The sequence below is a fragment of the Chanodichthys erythropterus genome, chromosome 15, assembly GCF_024489055.1.
Source record: "Chanodichthys erythropterus isolate Z2021 chromosome 15, ASM2448905v1, whole genome shotgun sequence".
NCBI classification, from domain to species: domain Eukaryota; kingdom Metazoa; phylum Chordata; class Actinopteri; order Cypriniformes; family Xenocyprididae; genus Chanodichthys; species Chanodichthys erythropterus.
Window position 1 is genome coordinate 13,769,264 of NC_090235.1, and position 19,491 is coordinate 13,788,754.

The window sequence follows — 19,491 nt, forward strand, 5'->3', positions numbered from 1 at the left end:
TTTGCATGTAGGTGATTTTGAATGAATATTTCATGTCGATGTATGGTGGTTACATACTGTTAAAACTAATCGTGGTATTGATCTTTGTAAAACTGTCGACTTTATAGAACAGTGGCAAGGAATACTAATATTACCGAGCTCTGAGAGCCCCCTAGTGGTCGGGAGCATTTCCGTTGTGTTGTGGCTTTATTCCGTCGTGTTGTGAACTTTGTTTGCTTTTTTAATTTCGTTGTGTTGTGAACTACTGGGCCACCGTAAAAGTGCTAATTTCGCTGTAAAGTGACTAGTTTGCAGGTATGATAAATTAGAAAACTGAATAGAGCCAATAGTCTGGAAACACAAATAATTTTCCATACTTTCATGCTTTTCCAAACCGCGTAGGAACCCTGAATATACATAAAATAAAGAAGTTTAAAGGAGGGAGATGGTCTGCCGTAACCCTTAATTGTCACACCACACTTAATAAACCACATGCTTGACACATGTGCACTCACTCAACGGTGAGCGATAATCCGGCCCGCAGTCACACACACACATGTTCGTTTTTGTGAATTGTGGGGTCATTCCATAGGCGTAATGGTTTTTATACTGTACAAACTGTATTTTCTCTCCCCCTACACCAACCCTACCCCTAAACCTAACCGGTGGATATTGTGTTTGTTGTTGTTGTTCACTCGTTTCTTTTCAGACTGTGAAACAACAAATTTAACGCTGACGGGCTGTATGTGGCCCTCGGGCTGCCTGTTGAGTACCCCTGCTCTAAATTAATTTGACATCTGGACATACAGTAGATGGACATGACATTTTGAGTGTATCTTACTCAAAAAAGTAGTGAAATTCAGAAAACAATCATATAAACAAGACAGGCGAGAGAGATTGTTGAGTGAGAAAAGAACAGTACATTTTCACAGCATGTCTAGTACTAGTAATATAATACAAAAATAAACCCCTAGCCCATAAATATGCAAAAAAATAAATAAATAATTGAACTTGCTGTCAGCTTGACTTGGTTTTGAGGTAGACGGCTACAAGCAACCAAAGAGGAGATAAATGAGAAGCGGTAGTGCAGAAATCCAACAAACTGTAGTCACACTCGAACCACCTTCAGGGGGGATCATAAGTATATTAATCTATGTTATTAAAAACCTTACTGCAGATTACAAAATAAATCATACAAAAATTAAGTGATATTCGGAAACATCATTGTAATTGTCTACTTACTGGTAATTTGTTCTTCCTCCAGGGATATTTCCTGTAAGTGAGCTTCTGTAAAATATATTAAAAATCATACATTTAATTTATTAAAGAATATCATTTAGAGTAATATACATGTTGCATGTTGATATATTTGTGGCTAAATTTACACAACATCAGAATATGGTTGTCAGTCCAGTGTTGAAAGCTAAATGCAGTTCAGTCACTGTTGAGAGAAACAACTGCATTCAAAACCAAACTGAGTTTTCAAAAGATAGTTAATTTGATTTGTGCTGAATGAATTGAACTGCAGTCAACAACTAGTTTATTGTCTTGATAGCTGTTAATCTTTCAAGTTATAAAATAGTACTTGTACATTTTGGTGTTTCTGTAATAATAAAAAAAAAAAAAAAAACTGAACAGAAGAATTTGTCTGGACTCATGTGTGAAAGGATTTAAGCTCAAAAATATGAAAGCATTAAAGTTGCATCTTTCCCATGGTGCACTTGTTTTTACAGAAGTGGATTAACTTTCTTCTGCTGTGTCAGTGTTATTTACCAGCTGGCAATATTTAAAAACAAAAATTAAACAATACCCGAGATGTTCTATGGTTTAGCGCGATTATCAAATCTCACAGACGGTGTTGTAGTTACACACTACAGTCCAAAAGCTTGAAACCACTAAGATTTTTAATGTTTTTAAAAGAAGTTTCGTCTGCTCACCAAGGCTACATTTATTTAATTAAAAATACCGTAAAAAACAGTAATATTGTGCAATATTATTACAATTTAAAATAACTGTTTTCTATGTGAATATATTTGACAAAGTAATTTATTCCTGTGATGCAAAGCTGAATTTTCAGCATCATTACTCCAGTCTTCAGTGTCACATGATCCTTCAGAAATCATTCTAATATGCTGATCTGCTGCTCAAGAAACATTTAATGTGTACAATTGTACAAAATATTTGTGTACAATATTTTTTTTCAGGATTATTTGATGAATAGAAAGTTCAAAAGAACAGTGTTTATCTGAAATCTAATCTTTTGTAACATTATAAATGTCTTTACTGCCACTTTTGATTGATTTAATGCATCCTTGCTGAATAAAAGTATTCATTTCTTTCATTTCTTTTCAAAAAAATAAAAATAAAAATTCTTACTGACCCCAAACTTTTGAACGGTAGTGTATAATGCTACAGAAGCTTTGTATTTCAGATAAATGCTGTTCTTTTAAACTTTCTATTCATCAAGGAATCCTGAAAAAAAAAAAGTACACAACTGTTTTCAACATTGAAAATAATCATATATGTTTCTTGAGCAGCAGATCAGCATATTAGAATGATTTCTGAAGGATCATGTGACACTGAAGACTGGAGTAATGATGCTGAAAATTCAGCTTTGATCACAGGAATAAATTACTTTGTCAAATATATTTAAATAGTAGACAGTTATTTTAAATTGTAATAATATTTCACAATATTACTGTTATTTACTGTATTTTTAATTTAATTTAAATAAATGTAGCTTTGGTGAGCAGACGAAACTTCTTTTAAAAACATTAAAAATTAGTGGTTCCAAACTTTTGGACTGTACTGTATAAATCCATAATCTGATCATTCAGAAGGCAGGAAGGTGATCTTTTCACAGTTCGCAGGAAATGCTGCTCCACACAAACTCCACCTCAGCACTGGGTTTTAGACACTTGCCCTATTCCTTTAAAAATTCAACATGCACCAAACTTCCTAGTTTTGTAATGAAAATGGTTTAAAAGAGAAGCATTTCAAAGTTTTCCCAGCGGGATTGTGCCAGGATTAAAGCGATATGATTTAACGTATTTGAAACGTATGATTAACCCTGCCCTAATGGTTTTGCAACCATAAAATAACGTTCCCAGAACGTTGCAGGGTGGTTATTTCGCAGGTCGCAGATGATTTTGTGTAGTGCTAGAGCCCTGAAATTCATTTAATACAGCATTTACTAAAATATAGAAATCAGACAAATCAAAATAAGTTTTGAATGATAATGTTAAGCCAGGGTTTAAGTATAGTGATAACAGAAATAATACATTTGCTTTGTGTGTCTCTGATCTTCATGCTCACGGAATTTAAAAAATGAAGTTTGTTTTACTGGTTGACTCGCTCATTCGTTTATCAACCTCTTGATTGAACAATTACTTATAATTAACATCAATATGATTTAAGAGATTTGACATGCCTAACTTAAGAGAACTTGATCTTAATTGAGTTTTTGTTTATGGGCCGCTGTGTAAACGGTACACTTCAGTAGTAAGCAATGAATGAATGTTTTCTTTAAAATAAAATCTTTTAAAGTAATTTTCTTTCAAGTATGAATAAATTTCATATTTAAAAACCATGGATTGTGTTGAGCATCTAATGCGAGTTTGAATATCATTGTGTGTGTCTTTTACAGCTGTACTGAAAGCAACAATGAACAGTTTACCTCAGCTCTTCAAAATACATCAAGTGAATCGCCATCATTTAGAAAGATAATCGCATTTATGTATGAATCGAGATCATGTTGGATCGAGTTTCAGGCCCTGCCTGTGTATACAGAATAATTTGAGAGTTGTCACAGACCCTAACTGTGTTAATGATGCCTGTATGTGTAATCAATCTTATTTTCTTTCACCTGTGATTATCACAGTCACAAGTATTCCTCCTTCTTCGTTCAGGACTCGGTATGTTCCAGCGTCACTTGATGTGAAGTTATTTATGGTTAGGAAACCATTTTTGTCGGTTAGACGATTGACATCTCGTCCTCTCTTCCACATCTCCGTCCAGCCTGTGGCTGAATAATGCTCAACTCTCTCAGCCTCGTGTGGGAGTTCATCAAACGTCAGCTCTGTGCCTTTCCATCCTGATATATAATCTGAAAAAATAATAATAATAATAATAATAAACATTCACTGGTAGAATATGAAACCAACAAACCCAAATCTAAATTTTAATCAGTTTTGACCTTACATGTGATATGGACATCGTAGCTATTGGTGGAACTGGAAACACCATTGGCATAAAGGTGCAAAACGTAGCGCCCAGCATCAGTGGTCCTCAGTTTTTGTAGAGTTAAGTTACAGTTTCCACTCTTCTGCATCCGGCCGTGGTATTCACGATTCTGACTGATGCCATAAGCGATTTTGGGCCCATATGTAAGGCGAACGGATACATTCGCTCTGGTGCTCGGACATGGAAAGGTAACACTGCCATCCTTTTGTCCTTGCAGATTTAAAGCAGCAGCACCTAAAAATAAAAACAGTGTTGAATCACTATACAATATTGATACTGATGATGTATTTATTCATCTTATTAGTGTCACCATTCCAGTTTACAGATAATGTTTCTTTGTTACACACTCACCAGGCAAACACAACAGCAGAAATGTCAAGAGGCACCTGATTAAAAGAAGAAAATAGGGTGGTTATTTGGTACTCAAATCTCACTTAAAGTAAAGAATATTGTAGAGAATTGTTTTTAAAACTGACCACAACATGACTAAACTCAACTGTTTCATTTTGTTTTACTGAATTTGTAATTATGTTTTACACATATGAGATGAAGCTGCACACAAACATTGGAAATTGTGTCTACCATCAGTGCACACTGCACAGTATATAGATTTGGAAAAAAAAAGTGTATTAACATTAATAACCTTTGAGTTTTCACCAGTTTGCAGTTTGCAGACACACAGGATATGATCATAGAGAGAGTTGAGAGGTTGGATTTGTCCTGACTGCAGGAACGTTTTCTCTTTTTGGCTTTTCTTGCATCATAACTGACTTGGTGCGCCATCTCTGTTCTTCTGCTCCAACCCTCCAGTCTGTGAATACACAATAATATATACATAAAATTAATAATAATAATAATAAACAATAATATGAAGTAGTAAACAAATGTCACACAAAAATGCAAATCAAATCATATAAGCATTAGAAATTTCATTAGAAAAATCTTTGTCATTAAAGGATTAGTCCACTTTTAAATAAACTTTTCCTGATAATTTACTCACCCCCATGTCATCCAAGATGTCCATGTCTTTCTTTCCTCAGTCAAAAAGAAATTAAATATTTTGATGGAAACATTCCAGGATTTTTCTCCTTATAGTGGACTTGAATGATCTCCAAATGATTGAAGGTCATAATTAGTTTCACTGCAGCTTCAAATTGTTCAACACGATCCCAGATGAGAAATAAGGGTCTTATCTAGTGAAACCATCGCTCATTTTCTGAAAAAAATTGAAAATTATGTAAGTTTTAACCTTAAGTTCTCATCTTGAACTAGCTCTCTTCTTCTCCTCTATTTGAATTCCAGCAGTGTAGACGCATCTTAGTGTATTACTGCCCTCCACAGGTCAAAGTTTGAACTAACTGTTATATTGAACTAGCATATTGCATATAAAAATTAGTTCAAACTTTGACCTGAGGAGGGCAGTAATACACTAAGAAGTGTCTACACTGCTGGAATTCAAATAAAGAAGAAGAAGAAGAAGAAGAAGAGAGCTAGTTATGACTTAACTAATTATGACCTTCAACTGTTTGGGCTCCATTGAAGTCCACTATAAGGAGAAAAATCCTGGAATGTTTTCATCAAAAACTTAAATTTCTTTTCGACTGAAGAAAGAAAGACATGGACATCTTGGATGACATGGAGGTGAGTAAATTATCAGGAAAAGTTTATTTAAAGGTGCCCTCGAATGAAAAATTTAATTTATCTTGTCTCAAACTCCATTGTTTCCTCCTTCTTATGTAAATCTCATTTGTTTAAAAGACCTCCGAAGAACAGGTGAATCTCAACATAACACCGACTGTTATGTAACAGTCGGGATCATTAATATGTACGCCCCCAATATTTGCATATGCCAGCCCATGTTCAAGGCATTACACAAGCCAGTATTAACGTCTGGATCTGTGCACAGCTGAATCATCAGACTAGGTAAGCAAGCGAGAACAGCAAAACATGGCATATGGAGCAATAATAACTGACATGATCCATGATATCATGATATGTTAAATGATATTTGTAAATTGTCTTTCTAAATGTTTTGTTAGCATGTTGCTAATGTACTGTTAAATGCAGTTAAAGTTACCATCGTTTCTTACTGTATTCACGGAGACAAGAGCTGTCACTATTTTCATTTTTAAACACTTGCAGTCTGTATAATTCATAAACACAACTTCATTCTATATAAATCTCTCCAACAGTGTAGCATTAGCCGTTAGCCACAGATCACAGCCTCAAATTCATTCAGAATCAGATGTAAACAATATAACAGTATACAATACTCACATAATCCGACGCATGCATGACGAACACTTTGTAAAGATCCATTTGAGGGTTATATTAGCTGTGTGAACTTTGTTAATGCAATGATAGAGTCGAGAGCTCTGGGGGGGGGGGGCGTGGAGCACAAGATTTAAAGGGGCCGCACAGCATAAATCAGCGCGTTTGTAATGATGCCTCAAAATAGGCAGTTAAAAAATTTATTAAAAAAAATCTATGGGGTATTTTGAGCTGAAACTTCACAGACACATTCAGGAGACACCTTAGACTTATAATACATCTTTTATAAACATGTTCTAGGGCACCTTTAAAGGTGCTCTAAGCGATGTCATGTGTTTTTAGGCCAAAACTTTTTTTGTCACATACAGCAAACATCTCCTCACTATCCACTAGCTGCCTGTCCCCTGAACACACTGTAAAAAAATGTGGTCTCTGTAGTCGCCACAAGCTCCGAAAACGGCAATAAAAACAAACTGGTGCAGCCTGGACCGCGAAACATAATAAACACGCTCCAGCCAATAACTGACAAGAATGATTTGGGGGTGGAGTTTTGGGGTTAGTGTGCACATGAAGGGGGGTGTGTAGAAGAGAGAAGCATAAAGAGGGAAGTTCGAATTATGTGATCTTGATATGGCTGACACACGAGAGATGACGTTCTAATGAACACCTGGAAAAGGGGAAGGAACGCGGAAAGTCCCGAATTTACATAGGAAAAGCCTTTGAAAAGTGGCGAGAACTCCAGCGGCAGAAGGGCTTCCAATCCGACATTAAGGTGGCTCTTTTTTTGCTGGACAGGTGAGTTAAACCATTTTTTGTTATTCTAAATGGACGTTCATGTTCACCTAACCAACACAAGGATATAAACACAAATAAGGACTAAGTTTTCACCCACTGTTTTTATGAATTAGTTTATAGCCTATTGACAACTTTGACTGTTTCAGGAAGTACGGAGGGGAGGAGGAGGAGGAGGGAGGGTCTAGCTAGCCTCTGTTTTGTTTGACAACATTTCGAACGTCAACAGGAAGTACTCGCTTAGAGCACCTTTAAAGGGTTAGTTCACCCAAAAATGAAAATTCTGTCATTTATTACTCATCCTCATGCCGTTCCACACCAGTAAGACCTTCGTTAATCTTCAGAACACAAATTAAGATATTTTTGTTGAAATTCGATGGCTCAGTGAGGCCTGCATAGGCAGCAATGACATTTCCTCTCTCAAGATCCATTAATGTACTAAAAACATATTTAAATCTGGGGCCGTATTCACAAAACATTTTATCTTACCACTAAGAGTTCTCCTAAATAGCAGTAAAAGTTCTTAGCTAAGAGTTTTCTCTTAAAACCTATTCACAAAGCTGCTGAGACCAACTTTTACTAAGGAATAGACTGAAGTCTTAAGCCAAGAGTAAGGGCGGGTCTGACCTCGTTGCTATGGACTATACACACAGTGATTGGCTGATGGGGAGGAGTCAGCGATATTGTAGAATGAGGTGTCATGTTTCCATATTAAAATAAAGGTTTAAAAATACAAATGTTGCCCTATTCAAAATAAAATGTTGCCATATTGTTGCCATAAAGGTTTTAAAATATAGGCTAAGTGTCACTAATTAAACTAGTATATACAGTTTATATATATATATATATATATATATATATATATATATATATATATGTATGTATGTGTGTGTGTGTGTGTGTGTGTTTTTTTTTTTACTCTATTCGATCATTTGTAAGTGTGAACTAATGAAAACCACTGGCACAGGTAATCAGACAATCTTTATTTATTTGTTAAAGATTTTTTTTGGCGTCTCATTGTAGATTCAAATCTATAAATCAAAATGTATTGCATTTATGAAGAAAAGGTTCAGCACGCAAGGCTCTGTCGCTATTCCCTCAATGGTGTTCAGTGTCTTTGGGTGGATTAGGACTGTTTGTGATTTGGTCTTACCCACGTTGAAGGTAACGTTCTCAGGACCTTACACAACATTCCCTAAAAGTTCTCAAAAGGTGATGAAATTTCTGAACCTTTACAGAACATTCGGGATGTTTCTAAAACATCCTCTTTTGGTAATGAAAGTGCTGCAGTTGAAGGTTCCTTATATGACTTTAGGGGGACGTTCCATTTTGGTTATTTTATGGTCAAAAAAAGAACGTTACAAAGAGGACATTTGGGACATTAACAGAACGTTCCCACACGGTCCTCTGTTGATCATTTAATAACGTTCCCGATATGAGTTTAGGGGAACGTTCCATTTTGGTTATTTTATGGTCATGCATGAATGTTACAAAGAGGACATTTGGGAAGTTATCAGAACGTCCTATAGTGATAGTCCCCTCAACATTCCCAGAACGTCCAGAATGTTCCCTGAAGGTCCACCAAATAACGTTCCCCAAACCTTAAAAGAACTCCACATCGTGACCATCTCTAAACATACTGGGAACGTTACTAGGTGACAGCCTCGCTAGAAATTTTACGTTCCCAGAACATTCTCAGAACGTCCCCACTGGTGTTGAGTAACGTTCCCAGTATGTTCACAGACGGTCAAGATGTGGAGTTCTTTAAAGGTTTGGGGGACGTTATTTGGCGGACATTCAGGGAACATTCAAGACATTCTCTGAACATTTAGGGAACCATACTTTATTTGGAAATGTTCTCAGAACGTCCCTGCTGCCCTTTTCAAAAAAATGAATTGAAAATTAGAGCTAAATTGACTAATAAAAGTGGCTGTTCAAACAAAAACTATTTTTTCTTAAAGGTCTTTACAGGTTATTCCTTGATTAATATTATGAAACCGTTTCTTTACATTTCAAATGCATTAAGTCATTAGCTGCAGCACATGCATGAGCTAATGTAACTGCTGTATCACTGCATCAGTAACTACACAGTTACTGTCTTTAAATAAAGCAACATGCAGCAGAGCATCAGTGTTTCTGGATCATCACTGACTGAAGCTCAGGATCTACCCTTCAGCACAATGGTGACACACAAATCTCAGATAACACAAACAGAACATTAAACTCTAGATCTCTGCATCTTCACTTATTACAAACCACTCTGACTTTGTTTCTTTCATACACATCTTCTTAATGAGGTGTAGATGTTTTATCAAAATTTATAAATGTCACCGTTATGGAGGTAAGCGCTTGTTTTAGTTGGGCTCCTGACCCTTGACAATTTGACTTTAGTTTTTCTCCAGTTGTTGTAACTGTGTTTTTCTAAAGCATTTAGTACAATAAAAAAAATTGTGAGAAAATTGAAATCTGATCAAATGGGTTTGGATGCTTGATTATTGATGATATAAAGTCATACAGTGGTCTTATTCACAGATCTTTGAATATTGTGTTTTCATTCACCTAGACATAATGCAGAAGAACCTGTCCTACTTTGAAATTATGAATTATGAAGTTTTTAACCTTATGCAGAAATTATTCAGACAATATCATGTAGATTCACACAGACATCAAGGTTCTGCATATGATCCTCAACAATGGTGACAAAATTTTCAGATAAACTCTGAACATCACAAAACAAGCTACTAAAGTCACAAAAAAGATATTTTAGTGTCACCATCGCTGAGGATCATACGCTGATTCATGATGTCTGTGTGAGTCTAAAAGACACTGCTCAAAACTCTGCATAATGTATAAAAAAAAAACCTAATAAAGGGGGTAAAAAAAAAAACCTTCAATTAACACACTCAGTTTAGATTTTGGTGATGATCAATGAATCAGGACACTCCATGATGATTGAATCACCAGCACAAAACAACCAAATTCATCTGATCAGACTTTCTCCTGCTTTTTTTGTTATAACTAATAAATTTGAAAACACAGTTAAAGCAGCCAGAGATAATCAAATGTTAAAAATGGCAAGAATCAAGAGCCCATCTAAAGCAAACGCTCTCCTCTATAACGGTGACTTCAAACTTTATTATTTTCTATAAAACACACACACAGAAGCGATGTTCTCGTGAGCTTGTGCAACTTTGTCTAAAAGTTCTCTAAAAGTGACAAAAATTCTAAAACTTTACAGAACATTTGGGACATAAAACGTCCTCTTTTGGTAATGAAAGAGCTGCAGTTTAAGGTTCCTTATATGATTTTAGGGGGACATTCCAATTTGGTTTATTTTATGGTCACACAAGAACGTTACAATGAGGATATTTAGGACATTAACTGAACGTTGCTACATGTTCTTCTGTTGGTCATTTAATAACGTTCCCGATATGAGTTTAGGGGAACGTTTTATTTTGGTTTTTTATGGTCGCACGAGAACGTTACAAAGAGGACATTTGGGAAGTATACAGAACGTCCTATAGTGATAGTCCCCTAAACATTCCCAGAACATCCTGAATGTTCCCTAAAGGTCCACCAAATAACGTTCCCCAAACCTTAAAAGAACTCCACATCATTCTTGCATGACCATAAAATAACCAAAATAGAACGTCCCCCTGAAGTCATATCGGGAACGTTATTAAATGACCAACAGAGGACCATGTGGGAACGTTCTGTTAATGTCCCAAATTTCCTATTTGTAACGTTTTTTTTTTGACCATAGAATAACCAAAAGAGAACGTCCCCCTAAAGTCATATAAGGAACCTTAAACTGCAGCACTTTCATTACCAAAAGAAGACGTTTAAGGAACGTCCCGAATGTTCTGTAAAGGTTCAGAATTTTCATCACCTTTTGAGAACTTTTAGGGAACGTTGCGCAAGGTCCTGAGAATGTTGCCTTCTATGTGGGAGGTTGTCCTGCTAAAAAAATTTATGTTCCCAGAACATTCTCAGAACGTCCACTGGTATTAAGAACGTTGTCTAGTAACGTTCCCAGAACGTTTAGAGATGGTCACGATGTGGAGTTCTTTTAAGGTTTGGGGAACGTTATTTGGTGGATCTTCAGGGAACATTCAGGACGTTCTGGGAATGTTTAGGGGGCTATCACTATAGGACGTTCTGATAACTTCCCAAATGTCCTCTTTGTAACGTTCTTGCGCGACCATAAAATAACCAAAATAGAACGTTCCCCTAAACTCATATCGGGAACGTTATTAGATGACCAACAGAAAACCATGTAGCAACGTTCAGTTTAATGTCCTAAATATCCTCATTGTAACGTTCTTGTGTGACCATAAAATAAACCAAATTGGAATGTCCCCCTAAAGTCATATAATGAACCTTGAACTGCAGCACTTTCATTACCAAAAGAGGATGTTTATGTCCCAAATGTTCTGTAAAATTTCAGAATTTTCGTCACTTTTAGACAAAGTTGCACAAGAACTTCGCCTTCTGTGTGTGTTTTATAGAAAAAAAGTTTGAAGTCACCGTTATAGAGCATCGTTATTTTGTCACTTTAGTAGCTTGTTTTGTGATGTTCAGAGTTAATCTGTTTATCTGAAAATTTTGTCACCATTGTTGAGGATCATACGCACAATCTTGATGTCTGTGTGAATCTACATGATGCTGTCTGAAAAATTTCTGCATAAGGATAAAAACTTTCAAAAAAAGGACAGGATCTTATGCGTTATCATATGTCTACATAAAAGAAAACACAATATTCGAAGATCAGTGAATAAGGTCACTGTATGATGATCAAATCAACAACAACGATTAAGCATCCAAACCCAATTGATCATATTTATTTTCTCATAATTTTATATTGTAACAAATGCTTTAGAAAAACACAGTTACAACAATTAGAGAAAAAATAAAGTCAAATTGTCAAGGGTCAGGAGCCCAACTAAAGCAAGTGCTTACCTCCATAACGGTGATATCTATAAATTTTGATAAAACATCAACACCTCATTAAGAAGATTTGTATGAAAGAAACAAAGTCAGAGTGGTTTGTAATAAGTGAAGATGCAGATATCTAGAGAGATCTGGGGCCGTATTCACAAAACATCTTAAGGCTAAAAGTAGCTCCTAAATTGCCGATTTAGGAGAAACTCTTAAAAATAATGGGCGTGTCAGTCCTAATTTTAGGACTCCTAAATTTTTGCTCTAAGAGTATTTCACAAAGCATTTTAGCGCTAAAACTAGCTCCTAAATCTGTGAGACATTAGGAGTAGTCAAGAGGACTCCTAAGTCACTAAGACCAAATCACAAACAGTTCTAATCCACCCAAAGACACTGAACACCATTGAGACAATAGCGACAGAGCCTTGGGTGCTGAACCTTTTCTTCATAAATGCAATAAAATGCAATGCAATAAAAAAAAAAAAAAATTGATTTATAGATTTGAATCTATAATGAGATGCCAAAAATTAATCTTTAACAAATAAATAAATATTGTCTGATTACCTGTGGCAGTGGTTTACATGAGTTCACACTTACAAATGATTGAATAGAGTAAAAAAAAAAATATATATATATATATATATATATATATATATATATATATATATATATATATATATATATATAGTACAGTCCAAAAGTTTGGAACCACTAAGATTTTTAATGTTTTTAAAAGAAGTTTCATCTGCTCACCAAGGCTACATTATTTAATTAAAAATACAGTAAAAAACAGTAATATTGTGAAATATTATTACAATTTAAAATAACTGTGTACTATTCAAAATGTATTTGACAAAGTAATTTATTCCTGTGATGCAAAGCTGAATTTTCAGCATCATTACTCCAGTCTTCAGTGTCACATGATCCTTCAGAAATCATTCTAATATGCTGATTTGCTGCTCAATAAACATTTATGATTATTTTCAATGTTGAAAACAGTTGTGTACTTTTTTTTTCAGGATTCCTTGATGAATAGAAAGTTCAAAAGAACAGCATTTATCTGAAATACAAAGCTTCAGTAGCATTATACACTACCGTTCAAAAGTTTGGGGTCAGTAAGAATTTTTATTTTTATTTTTTTGAAAAGAAATTAAAGAAATAAATACTTTTATTCAGCAAGGATGCATTAAATCAATCAAAAGTGGCAGTAAAGACATTTATAATGTTACAAAAGATTAGATTTCAGATAAACACTGTTCTTTTGAACTTTCTATTCATCAAATAATCCTGAAAAAAAATATTGTACACAAATATTTTGTACAATTGTACACATTAAATGTTTCTTGAGCAGCAGATCAGCATATTAGAATGATTTCTGAAGGATCATGTGACACTGAAGACTGGAGTAATGATGCTGAAAATTCAGCTTTGATCACAGGAATAAATTACTTTGTGAAATATATTCAAATAGAAAACAGTTATTTTAAATTGTAATAATATTTCACAATATTACTGTTTTTACTGTATTTTTAATTAAATAAATGTAGCTTTGGTGAGCAGACGAAACTTCTTTTAAAAACATTAAAAATCTTAGTGGTTCCAAACTTTTGGACTGTACTGTATATATCGTCTGTGTATTTATTCCTCTTCTCATGCTGATTAGAAAGACCGTTTGAATGTGTTTCTCCCAAACTTTGTTTATAAAACATAATTTGTCGGTTGAATTCTGCATTCTCTTGAGATGAACACATCCAAGAGGTGGACAATTAACTGTATAGTTTAATTAGTGACACTTAGCCTACATTTTAAAACCTTTATGGCAAAAATATTTCAACATTTTATTTTGACTGTGGGAACATTTTTATTAAAAAAACATTTATTTGAATAGGGCAACATTTGTATTTTTAAACCTTTATTTTAATATGGAAACATGACACCTCATTCTACAATATTTCTGTGATTAAATCACTGACTCCTCCCCATCAGCCAATCACTGTGTGTTTACTCCATAGCAACGAGGTCAGACCCGCCCTTACTCTTAGCTTAAGACTTCAGTCTATTCCTTAGTAAAAGTTTGTCTCAGCAGCTTTGTGAATAGGTTTTAAGAGAAAACTCTTAGCTAAGAACTTTTAGGAGAACTCTTAGTGGTAAGATAAAATGTTTTGTGAATACGGCCCCTGTTATTGTTTAATGTTGTTTGTGTTATCTGAGTTTTATGTGTCACCATTGTGCTGAAGGGTAGATCCTGAGCTTCAGTCAGTGATGATCCAGAAGCACAGATGTTCTGCTGCATGTTGCTTTATTTAAAGACAGTAACCGTGTAGTTACTGATGCAGTGATACAGCAGTTACATTAGTTCATGTGTGTGTTTTTGTCAGCTAATGACTTAATGCAAGAGATTTGCAATTTAAAGAAAAGGTTTCATAATATTAATCCAGGAAATACCTGTAAAGAGCTTTAAGTGAAAATAGTTTTTGTTTGAACAGCCACTTTTATTAGTCAAGTTTTTGACAAGGGCAGCAGGGACGTTCTGAGAACATTTCCAAATAAAGTATGGTTCCCTAAACGTTCAGAGAATGTCTTGAATGTTCCCTGAAGGTCCACCAAATAACATCCCCCCAAAACTTAAAAGAACTCCACATCGTGACTGTCTGTGAACATAATGGGAACGTTACTCAACACCAGTGGGGACGTTCTGAGAATGTTCTGGGAACGTAAAATTTCTAGCGGGGTAGTGACTTAGGAGTCCTCTTGACTACTCCTAACATTTCACAGGTTTAGGAGCTAGTTTTAGCGCTAAAATGCTTTGTGAAATACTCTTAGAGCAAAAATTTAGGAGTCCTAAAATTAGGACTGACACGCCCATTATTTTTAAGAGTTTCTCCTAAATCAGCAAGTTAGGAGCTACTTTTAGCCTTAAGATGTTTTGTGAATACGGCCCCAGGTCATGTGAGTACAGTGGTTCAATATTAATATTATAAAGCCACGAGAATATTTTTGGTGAGCCAAAAAAACTAAATAACGACTTATATAGTGATGGCCGATTTCAAAACACTGTTTCAGGAAGCATTGGAGCATAAATGAATCAGCGTGTCGAATCAGTGGTTCGGAGCGCCAAAGTCACGTGATTTCAGCAGTTGGCAGATTTGACACGCGATCCGAATCGACACACTGATTCATTTATGATCCGAAGCTTCATGAGGCAGTGTTTTGAAATCGGCCACACCTATATAAGTCGCTTTTTTTTTGGCGCACCAAAACTATTCTCGTCACTTTATAATTTTAATATTCCTCCCTATGGAGGCCTCACGGAGCCATCGGATTTCAACTAAAATATCTTAATTTGTGTTCTGAAGATTAATGAAGGTCTTATGGGTGTGGAACGACATGAGGGTGAATAATAAATGACAGAATTTTCATTTTTGGATGAACTAACTTTTGTACTTCCATAGTATTTTTTTTTTTCTATAAAATTCTTCTTTAGTACTTAAGATAATGTTAAGAATCTCTAAGTGTACTCAACTGTGCTATTCTGAGACACCATTAGAACTAAAATATGCTTTTAATATACTATCTCTGTATTTGTAGTGTTATGGGTTCAAGTGTACTACAAGTAGTAACTAATAGTGTCTCAGAATAGCACAGATGAGTACACTAAGATGTTCTTAACATTATCTTAAGAAAGTACTAAAGAAGAATTTTTAGTATATTGAAGTACAAAATCAGTGTGTGAAAATAGAGCACTTTAAATACATTATAGAAGTATACTTATTTCACCTGGAAATGCACGTGTCCGTGGGTGTGGTAATGTGGGCTGGTAATCAGGAGGATTTAATGCAAGTTTGAATAAATACATCAAGTTGACAGCCACCATTTAACTACTGTGACTCTAATTGGAAAAACTAATTGGAGTAGAAATTATTTTAAAGTTAGTAGGCCTATTATAAGTTTATTTTTTATATATATATAAAAAAAATGTCCTTATGTAATCGTAAGTTAATTTTAAAGCTGCTGTCCGCGATTTTTGGCCCTCTAGCGGTTAATAAACAGAACTGCACGCGTCTTGCGGAGGAACATTCTAGCCGGAGCTACTTTTCTCCGTGTTTGTCTATGGCGAGTCACGCAGATAATCTGCGGCAGGTCCTACCAGTCCGGTCTGAAATAGTCCGAATATAAACACTTATTATAAGTGTACCATAATGATTCAGGATAAGACAAAAACAAGGTTTGGAAAATGGATTCATGTTGTATATTCTCATTATATCATTTTTGTACATTTTTAACACAAAAAAAAGTTGCGGACTGCAGCTTTAACCTTAGCCTACATATTACTGTAGTACACGCTGATTCCCATGTATATTACACAGCATTAGTAAAATTTGCCATGTACTCTGCCTGATATACAGTATCCAAAATAACTGATATCAAATTGAATTGCAAGCTTGTGAATCGAAATGATGACCGACCGACAGGAAATAGTTTAAAACAGAAACAAAGTCCAAACAGGGTGATATTGTGACATGATCTTCCATTATTGTTAATAATAGTTGCAATAAGCTGCAACACGACTTATTTCGTTTATTAGATCAAACTGAAAAAGCCCATTATATTTAACATTACTCACCCCGCGTTAATCAAGCCAGGTGTAAACGTGTATGCGTCTCCTCGTCTACTTGTGATCCAATCGACCAAACCTCGTAATACCCGTTCCAGTTCGATACGTCCGATTGCAGCGTTCAAATGACGAAACGCAGAAATTTAGCAGAAACCAGAAATCTGAGGAGAACGAAAGCGAAATCGTCTATGGTCAAAATATAACGGTTAACAAGTTTTACTCTCTCGTTTGGTTGATATCGCGTTTTATATTTTTGAATCTTTAACTGACATGTTGTTATATTTTGTAATTGTTGTTCAAGCATTAATAATAATAATAATATAAAAAAAACGCTAAAACGGAAGCGGGCGGTGTTTTTTACTGTAACTTAACATACGTGACTTGGGTTTACTGGCAGGCTGCCACCTACGTTGAGTCAAAAGTCCCTTAAGGGGAACAACAATCATGAATAACAACAAAGGGGAATAATTGTTATTCTATTGTCTTTTTGAGAAGAGACTTAGATGTGGTGTAGGCATTACTCACCATTTCCGCCAGGCTCCCGTTCCCCTACGGAGCCCCACAATCCAGTTTATTCTCTTCACCTTTGCTGCAAAACATTTTTTTATTCATACCCCCATATATTCGACCAATTTATCCAGTACTTTTTAGATACTGCGTCAAAAACGACCTGCTATCTGTTTCTGCATTTATTGTTGCCAAATCCTTCATTCTGGTCATTGATATTCTTTCGCCTCCTGCAGTAACTGCTTTCTTTCCTCCGTATAATTCCCAACAATCCTCTCCCGATCCACTCATTTTCAGCTGTTCTGTGTGGGGTTTTTTACTTTCAGTTTTTCTTTTATGCAAACCCTGCTAACGCTCCCAGATTTGCACTCAGCACTCTTCCACGGGGTTTCTCAGTTGTGGTTGAAAAGGATCCTCTTTTAAGTCTAGGATAGGCATGCATTGACGTCACTTTCCCGCCGGAACGCGCTCCCTCAGCTGGACTGAGTGGCAAAAGAAGCTGCAGCATGACTGGATTTAATAGGGGAAACTGAGAAAACGCGAGTAAAACGAACGATTACACTAAAGGTTGGACTTTAAAGTGTTCCTTATGACATGTCAGATAAACCTAATCCATGGATATTGACATGCAGCCAGGAGTCGTGTTTCCTGACATTTATATGTGCCTGATTTCGACGGCGGGGAAATACATAAACCAAATCTGCCCTTGAATATTTTATATAACTACAATATCGGTAGGTTTAAATCCGAGTAATCACTTATATCAATCTTAAATCGTCATATTGTCGACAAAAAGTCAGTGTTTATTTAAAAACACCCAATTATGCAGAATAGCCTATGGTATATATTTAATTGAGTTGTCAACTCAGTATATAATAATACAATATATACGGGCTTACCTCAAAATCCAACAATTTGACACAAAATGATAACTGCAAATCCATGTTTCTCTGCTGGAGTCCAGTTGTTTCTGTGAATTGATTCATTTGCTTCTTTTTACTATAGCTTTCGGCAGTCTTTAAATATATACCTCAGGATTTGTGTAAAAGCTATTCGTACAGTCAATCACAATGCTCTTTCCCGTTTTGGATGTGTTTTGTGTGTTTTTCGCGGCATTCACGCTGAAAACCAATGCTGCCGCTCAGTCTTTTGCCACTCAGTCGTAATGGTGACGTTACGTGCATACCCTCTGATTTTATGGCGGGTCGCAATCAACTTGTTCAGTTGCATACCACCACCTACTGTACCGGGGTGTGCAACATCAGGGTTTTTATGTACTTAGCATAGTTATAATCATATCTTATCTTGCAAGATCCTCCTTTTTGCATTATATTTTTTGCACCTCATAATGAGATGCTCCACATTTTCTGGAACATTACAGTCATCACAATTGTCTGATATGCATTTTCCCATTAAAAACAGGGTTGATTTTAAACCAGTATGTCAAAGTCGTAATCTTGATATAATCACTTCTTCTTTTCTGCATTTCCCTTTAGAAACCTTAACATTAATCAATTTCTGAATATTATAATTATATCATTCTTTGTTATGTCCCACTTTTTTTGCCATGCTTCTCTCACTTTTGTTTATTTTGTTCTCTTTACTTTTTTGTTTATTTTGTTTAATTAACATTTTGGCCTCACCTTTACCAAATGGGACTTTCATTATTTCCACATCCTTTAATTTCAGAGCATTCTTTGCAGTCAGATTGCCCTCCACGCCATTTCTGTCATCATCTACCGTTTCAGCTATAGGATTACCGCTAGAGACTAGCTTAGGTCCCTCTCAGCCGGAAATAAGATGACAAAATGAACGCAATGGCGTCACCCTTGTTGTCACGGAAAATAAGGTGGATACAGAGCTTTGTGCAAATGTTAGAAAGTCATGCAAGTATTTAAATTTTGCTGCTAAACGTCACAATGAACGAGTGCTGCAGTGCGCGACAAACAGACGGAACACAATAGAGTAGAAGCACAGTAATTCTGACTAAAATATACATTTTTGCTGAAATATTTGATATTGGATGTACAATTTTAAACCTACGAGTAAGCGTATTTTTATGATAGCAGATAGTAACTGTAAAGGGTACAACAGGGCTAAAGGTGCCTTTGATTTTATTTCCCTCTAAACCACTAGATGGCACAAAA

At 35.4% G+C, this 19,491-nt stretch overlaps 1 protein-coding gene across 7 annotated transcripts; it reads right to left on the bottom strand.

The window, feature by feature from the left end:
• Positions 1 to 215: 215 nt before the first annotated feature.
• Positions 216 to 18,350, bottom strand: LOC137037443 (uncharacterized). Of its 7 annotated transcripts, none has more exons than XR_010897278.1 (8): positions 6,499 to 7,589; positions 4,865 to 5,032; positions 4,573 to 4,607; positions 4,180 to 4,455; positions 3,845 to 4,084; positions 2,360 to 2,451; positions 1,222 to 1,266; positions 216 to 1,102 (listed from the first exon to the last, which is right to left on the bottom strand). XR_010897278.1 is itself a non-coding variant. In XM_067411437.1 (8 exons), the coding sequence occupies exons 3-8, from the start codon at positions 5,002 to 5,004 to the stop codon at positions 1,026 to 1,028; spliced, it is 813 nt and encodes a 270-aa protein (XP_067267538.1). In that variant the 5' UTR covers positions 5,005 to 5,032; positions 17,363 to 17,421; positions 17,508 to 17,743; the 3' UTR covers positions 216 to 1,025. The 7 variants fall into 7 exon arrangements, 6 of the variants coding, with proteins under 6 accessions (XP_067267538.1, XP_067267537.1, XP_067267539.1 ...); XM_067411437.1 differs by lacking the exons at positions 2,360 to 2,451; positions 6,499 to 7,589 and adding exons at positions 17,363 to 17,421; positions 17,508 to 17,743; XM_067411436.1 differs by lacking the exons at positions 2,360 to 2,451; positions 6,499 to 7,589 and adding exons at positions 16,847 to 16,998; positions 17,363 to 17,743.
• Positions 18,351 to 19,491: the final 1,141 nt, after the last annotated feature.